The following is a 6,654-nucleotide window of genomic DNA, read 5'->3' on the forward strand; positions in this document are numbered from 1 at the left end:
CATGCATAAGCGGAAAATGTAAAACGGGCACACTGTTAACTGGCGTTATAACTATACCAGGGCTGCAGCTAACCATTATTTTATCAATTGACTATTCTATCGATTATTTTTGATGATTAATCAATTCATTGCATTAAAAAATGGCATATTTTCCGGATTTTCACTTAAGCCCTTTTTTTTTTTTTTTTACACAGTATTTGAAATACATTAAAATATGCAAGTAAGCAAATAATTCAATTACATTTTTCAGTAAGACAACAAAACTTTTGCTTAAAATGCAATAACATAGAATTCCTTGAATGAATGCTTGATCATTTGTAGCAAACCTGCATCTACAGCAAAAATAAATAAATACGGTCTACTAATCTGTTGATTAATTTTGGGTTTATAGGTGAATTGCAAACAGTGCTTAATGGGAGACATGGTTTACAGAATTTGAACCAGATGAGGCTAAAACTGCCACTAGAGGAGCTCATCCTAAATTCAAAATAAATAAGTTATTTCAAGAGTTTTGGCTTAATCACTGCTCTCACTGTGTTGTATCAGCAAATGGCCATTTTTAGAGGCTGTATCCTCCTATTAATGTTTACTCAATTGCTAAATTAGTTGACAATTATTTCAATAATCAATTAGTCAAGATTAATTTGATTAATCGATTCAGCACTAAGCTATATTCTCTTTCTAGAATTGTGCCGCTCAATGAGACAGTCATAGAGCCACAGTCTTCGGTCAGAGGCCTTTTCAGTTTCGTTGCCAGACTGACTGCCAGACCTCTCCAACCCACAGCATCACAACAAGCAACGACTCTTTGAAGACACTTGGATGATATGAGTTACTGTATGTCAGCATTCAATTTCCCTTCAGGATAAATAACTGATTTTTTTTTTTTTACTGAATTAAATTTCTGAATTTATTTTCTATAAAAAAATAAAAATAAAAATGCAGTTGTCTGGCGCTAAACTGTAATAAATTTACACAGTATAGGTTACAAGGTTAAGAAATTGCTAACTTTAGGCAGGTACACCACTCAGGAAGAGCCAAGTCAAATTTCTATTTGCGGAAAGTGCCAGGATCATAAACTTTGGTTGCAAAGGAAAGTAGGTTGCAGTACAAGAGCTACTGTATATGAAAATGCAATTATCGGGAGGGGTAATTATACTTATACATTTATTTATTTATATGTTGGCTGCAACAGATGCCTTCAAGTGTTTGCGATAATTGGCAATGATACTTTTAATTTGCATTGACAAATGTTGGATAATTTTTATTGCAGAACGGTTTGTAAGCAGGCACACTCGAGAACTCCAAACTTAAATATTCTTGTTAGCCTTCCAAAAGAGGGTTTCCTGGAGCGCCTGAGCTTAAGGCAAAACATCTCATGACTGGACATCGTCCTTTATTATTTTCTGCTAGCATTTTAAATTTATGGTTTCCCCAATTAAAGCAATTCGTCCAGTACCTGAAACGGAAGCTCCACACCACTCCACTACTACCACCATGTTTCTCCAGAATGTATAATACAATAAAGCAATTATATTCACAGTATGCTAACAGCTATAGGTGTCGATATGAGCCAAATGGTTGCAAGACAAAAATTATTTCACATTTGCGCAGTACTAGGTAAGCGAACTATCTGTCAAACTCCATTTAATTGTTTTACAATTTAATATAACTAGACTTCCAGGTGTAGATTCGTCCTCGTGTACGTATGAGCGTACACCTTAAGACAGATTAAGTCTTTTCCCTGCTGTCGGGGGAAATATTTACATTACAAAAGCAATGAATATATGAATTTTTGACATGCGAGCCGCACCGGTATGGCTATTCTCAGCGTTAGCTAGGACACGTCTGGTCGTTCTCATGGTAACCAGTAACAAAAGCTAACGTGTGCTACGAAGATAAGTGCTGTAACATTTTTATCTATGCCGAATTTAAGGAAAGGGTTTTTTAACTTGAATTAATCGTCTTTGTTCAGCAGTGCTCTCCTCTTGACAAAAGTTAACGTTTTGTCATGTTAAATACCAGTTTTCGACTTGGAATTTCAAGTGGCGCTAACTCTCCACTGTTATAATTCCACAAGGAACAAGATGACAATGACGCACTGTAAAATATCGAGCGCTCCTTCCTCTCATTGTCAGTTGACAGGAAGGTTGTTTAATTATTCCGAGCTAGCCTTATTACCTGAGGTAGCTGGCCGACACCGACTGTGGTTGGAGGAGCAGCTGTGACCTGCCTCTCAGAGGATGGGGAATGTTTTGGAAACCCCTCGTGAGACCAGCTGAGCTCCGCCGCGGACGGTCAGCTGCCAGGGAGGACGCAGCCACGACGTGTGCGGTCCCCGCACGAGTGTCTCTAAACGCCGACCAACGCCATGCTTGTCTCAACATCCTAATCCACTAAGTGCATTACTTTAGCGTACTAGCGTTAGCTGCTTTATTGACATACACTTGAAGTGTAGGCTGCATTCTCCTCATTTGACACAAGATGGCGCTCGAGGCAAAAAAAAAAATCAAGTTCACATGAAGCATTGAACTTTGTTTCAGAGTTTTCAAAGTCTGGCAAAATATTCAAAAGATTATAAGTTTTGAAAAATACTTACATTTCTACTACACTAACTAGCTTCTGTTTTTTTCCTCCCGTTCTTCTTTTTCCTCCCTTGTCCTTCCTGCTTTCTTTCCATCCATGCTTTTCTTACGTACCAATTTCCCCACCTTGTGCCATTTCTTCCCTTCCTTCTGACCGTCCTGTTTTTAAACTCCATTTTCTGCCCATTGCCTCTTTTCTTCCTTATGTCCTACTTCTGTTCCTTTCCTTGTATCATTTAAGTTTTTCTTTCATCCCCTGTGGCCTTTCTTCTTTCCGTGCATCTTTTCTTTATGCCTTTCCTTTTTTTGCTTACTGCCTCACTTTCTTCTCTCTCCTTTCTTCTGAGTCACACCTCACTGTGTACCTTCTATCTTCGCTTCTCTTCCTCTGCTTCTCTCCTTCCTTTTGTCACATTCAAGCTGTAGAAATATCAACAAATCCCGTGTTGTAAACTGTTTATACTGAAAATAAATGTTTTTAATTTTCTCAGAACTGTTAACTCTTTTTAAAAAAAGAAATAAAATCAAGATAATTATGGAAATTACATGACAATTGTGCATTAAATCTGTAACATTTAAATTTTGCTATCTGATGCCAATTTATGCAAAAGATTGCTGTATTTATGTCGTTCAAGAATAAAAAACAATGCACAGAAACAAGTAAAGCATCCAGTGCTTACTTTATATTTATATTTAAATATAAATATTCTATATTTATATTTAAATATAAGTCTTTAAATATAAAGACTAATATTTATCAAGTCTTCTTGATAAATATAAAAATGTATCTTTAACAAAAAATAAATTAATAAAAGAGGTAAACACGTTTTCATCGTCCTTTCGCCCGTTTCAAGTTGAGCTTCACAATCGTTGCGACGAAGTCATCTCGAGTCACCACGTCTGAGGCGACGATGTTCATTGGCGTCTTGTCGTATTGCTGGTTCACCCACCGTAGCAACTTCGGCAGACCCCGTCGCACAACGTTGGTGAAGTTGTCACAAATGCGAAGGATGTACCTGAGGATTCCGGTGTCGTGGGGTAGGGTCGGATTCAAGCCACAGACAAAGAAATCTGGACAGAAAGGGACACAGATGTATTCAGAGGCACGGAACGTGGAGTGAAGACACGAGTCGTAGTCACCAAAAGGGAACTAAGCCAACAAATAGTTGTAGAAACAAGGGATACTCACGCTCGAAGGATTTTTCCTTTTCCAAAGCCTGACAGAGTTTGGCTGTAATTACCGCACGGTCCATGCTGTTGCCATAGTAATAAGTTATTTTTCTCCATAACACAGGCTGTTGAAATTGTGTGTTGTCGTATGAGACTATTATGTTTTTGCCTTGATTCCAGCAGCTCTTCAGGGTGGGAGAGTTCTGTGGTGACACATTATTGTTGCCCCTTAAAAAGCAATACTTTTGAGAGATTCATGACCAAAAGATGGTCAGCAAAAAACATTACCGTCTTCGGGAGGAGTTTGTTTCCAAACAGATTTTTCATGAAGGTGATGAGGTGGTCGTGAAGCTGTTTGGAGATGTTTTTGTCAAACCCCTCAAAGTGGGATAAAGACAAGATGACGATTTCTTTAGGATGACTCTCTGCCCACGTGTTTATTTCCCTGAGTACAGTCTGAAATTAGGGTGTTGGGGGAGGGAATACACAGCCACACTCAATTAAATCTTCTTTATTATAAATCTTCATTGCGTTAGCTCATTTAGCACAATGAGCTAACAAACCCCCAAGAAACATGAATGACTTATGGAGGATTTACACTTTGGTCCACGCTTACCCTTCAGAGATTGTTTACCTCAACATCAGTTCGGGTGTACAGGCCGTGGTGAAAGAAAAGCCTGGTGGGATTTGTGTCGGTTGGCTTGCGGGCAATCCTAAGGTCAAAGTAGCGAGCACCGGCATTCAGCTGCTCGGTTATGCACACCTCCTGTGATCAGAAGACCTGGCAATTCAAAGCCCTTTTCCATCCCTCTTAGAAATACATTTGCTGTTAAAATGTTCCTTACCTGAGTGGCTGCCCAAGTGTGGATGATTTTACGCAGGAAGTAGATTCTGCTAAACCTCCTCAGTCTCTCGGGCTCGATGATTCTAGAGTCGACGTCCAGGTCATAACTCATCGAGTCATGGCTTCCTAGAGATGACACAAGAAAGATCATGTAGGAACGCCACTGCTCTGGGTTATCGGTATCTAATAGATAACCACTCGTATTCAAATTTGGTTTTCTAAAATGTTGAAACTACTGTAATATAGCTTGGGCTGCCAGTGTTAATTAGTCAGTGTCGCTGTTTTTTGAGGATCTTCTTACTTTTCCATCAGAAACACCCATTCCGCTCACTCCAAAGGATTGATTGAGATTTTATGAAGTTCAGTTAAGACTTCTTGAATGAAGATCATACACGGGGTTTAGAAATTTCTTCAAACACAAATATGAAAATCGTGCTAGCTTTTATATTCACCTCCTCTGACTCATTAGTTTGTAGAACCATCTATAGTTGCAATCAGAGCAGCCGGTTCTTCAGGTACACCGCCACCAGATTAAAACATGCAGTGAGTTTTGTATGTTTTTTGTTTTGTTGTATTTAAAACAATATTGAGGGTATCCAGTGGAATATTTACTACTGAATATTCGATATTGACTAATGAATATTCAATACTGAACATATGTTTAACATATTGATCATGTTGAAGGTTGCCTTGTTTTTATGAAATTAGTCTGATTGTTCCTAAAAAGGGATTTGCAAATTAATGTTGACCCAAAGCATAAAAATCACAGTTTTGCACATTCATCTTACAAAAGTAGACAAGGTTTTAAGCAGTCGAGTTTGAAAAAACTTAAGTCAATGCCCGGCAACAAGCATCAGATATTGGTCAGTCAGTCTTCAGGCTTAGCCAGGTTTGATGAATGGTTTTGACCAAGTCTGCTTTGGAGAAAAACTCACTGGATATTTCAAGCTCTATTTGATGTACATATTGAAAAAAAATCCCAAAATCCCAATGTTTTTTTTTTTTTTTTACAAGATAAGTTAATTTCCCAATAACTTTCTCGAGATCATGAACTGATTGGTGTGGTGTAGTATGTTAAACCTGATTCCATCCCTCAAATGCACGCAACAACAGCGATAGAGGACTAGTGAGTGTAAATACACTCATTGAATAGTTGCACTTGGAGGTCGTGCAAAATCCCAAGGGGTAACAAATAAACCTCTGGTTGCACTTTGGACACCCCTGCTCCAACAGAGACCATTTCTCCATTACCTTTGACCCGCTTCATATGTCCCTGCTGCTGAAAAGTAACAAAACGCGAAAAAGTTCAAGGCTTGTGAGTATTTTTGCAAAGTGATGGAGACTGTTTACAAGATTAATTCAGTTGATTTCCATTTTTAAGGCACTCTAAACTTCTCGGGTAGGGCTACACCTGTAGACGTGGAGTTAGATTAGAATCAGCTTAGATTCTGATAAACAAGCCTACATTCTTTCATCATGACTATGTTCTTGCCACTGTGACAGAACCGGAGTTTCCCACCTGGTATGGCCAGTTTAAACAGAGGAATGGTGTGAAGCTCAGCTGGCAGTTGCGACATCCAATCAGCGTAGCTCATGGTTTTTCCTCTTTTAGTATCAAATGACCCAAATCTGACTCCTAATCTCCTGAAAACAGAAAAATCCAAGAGTAAACCTCACCTGTTCCAGCTCATAAACATAAATGTTCCAGGTAGTACTCACCCTGCTGAGGTATACCTCTCCTCCTCCTGTATTCTGTCAGGTCTGGCAGTGCACCTGTGACTTACTATGCACCAGTGGCTGAATTGTTACTGTTCTCTGAACCATTGTGGGAGGAGAGAAGCAGTTGTTTCTCCTGTTTGGTGTTGAGGTTCTCTGATTTCTTGTGTAACTTCCTCATACAATCATTACTACCTAACCTGCCCAAACAGACACAAAACAAGTCTTTCAGCTTTCAACTTAAACACTATAGCAGTTCAGCTCCTGGTTACATCATATTTTATCTGGACCCAGCTTTAGTATCTTGGAGGCATTTTTTAAACTCATAAGCCGAGTTTA

At 38.8% G+C, this 6,654-nt stretch overlaps 2 protein-coding genes across 2 annotated transcripts in view; both read right to left on the reverse strand.

The window, feature by feature from the left end:
- The window catches only part of spata20 (spermatogenesis associated 20), a 40,711-nt gene extending 37,975 nt beyond the window's left edge, over positions 1–2,736 (reverse strand). Inside the window, exon 1 of the mRNA XM_032573633.1 lies at positions 2,182–2,736. Within this exon, the coding sequence (XP_032429524.1) occupies positions 2,182–2,387 (206 nt within the window). The 5' untranslated portion in view covers positions 2,388–2,736. The remainder of the gene's footprint in view (positions 1–2,181) is intronic.
- A 112-nt stretch (positions 2,737–2,848) lies between these two features.
- LOC116726776 (PI-PLC X domain-containing protein 1-like) lies at positions 2,849–6,654 on the reverse strand. Its single transcript, XM_032573661.1, has 7 exons — positions 6,319–6,654; positions 6,119–6,243; positions 4,601–4,725; positions 4,390–4,521; positions 4,044–4,211; positions 3,775–3,958; positions 2,849–3,656 (listed from the first exon to the last, which is right to left on the reverse strand). The coding sequence occupies exons 2-7, from the start codon at positions 6,192–6,194 to the stop codon at positions 3,415–3,417; spliced, it is 927 nt and encodes a 308-aa protein (XP_032429552.1). The 5' UTR covers positions 6,195–6,243; positions 6,319–6,654; the 3' UTR covers positions 2,849–3,414.

Source organism: Xiphophorus hellerii, chromosome 10, assembly GCF_003331165.1.
Source record: "Xiphophorus hellerii strain 12219 chromosome 10, Xiphophorus_hellerii-4.1, whole genome shotgun sequence".
In the NCBI taxonomy this organism is placed as follows: Eukaryota; Metazoa; Chordata; class Actinopteri; order Cyprinodontiformes; family Poeciliidae; genus Xiphophorus; species Xiphophorus hellerii.

Coding starts and splice junctions, on each gene's coding strand:
- LOC116726776 (XM_032573661.1), bottom strand. CDS start 6,194: ATGAGCTACGCTGATTGGATGTCGCAACTGCCAGCTGAGCTTCACACC. Junction 4,726..6,118: donor GTTTAAACTGGCCATACCAG/GTGGGAAACTCC, acceptor TGTCATCTCTAG/GAAGCCATGACTCGATGAGT. Junction 3,657..3,774: donor AAAGGAAAAATCCTTCGAGC/GTGAGTATCCCT, acceptor CTTTCTGTCCAG/ATTTCTTTGTCTGTGGCTTG.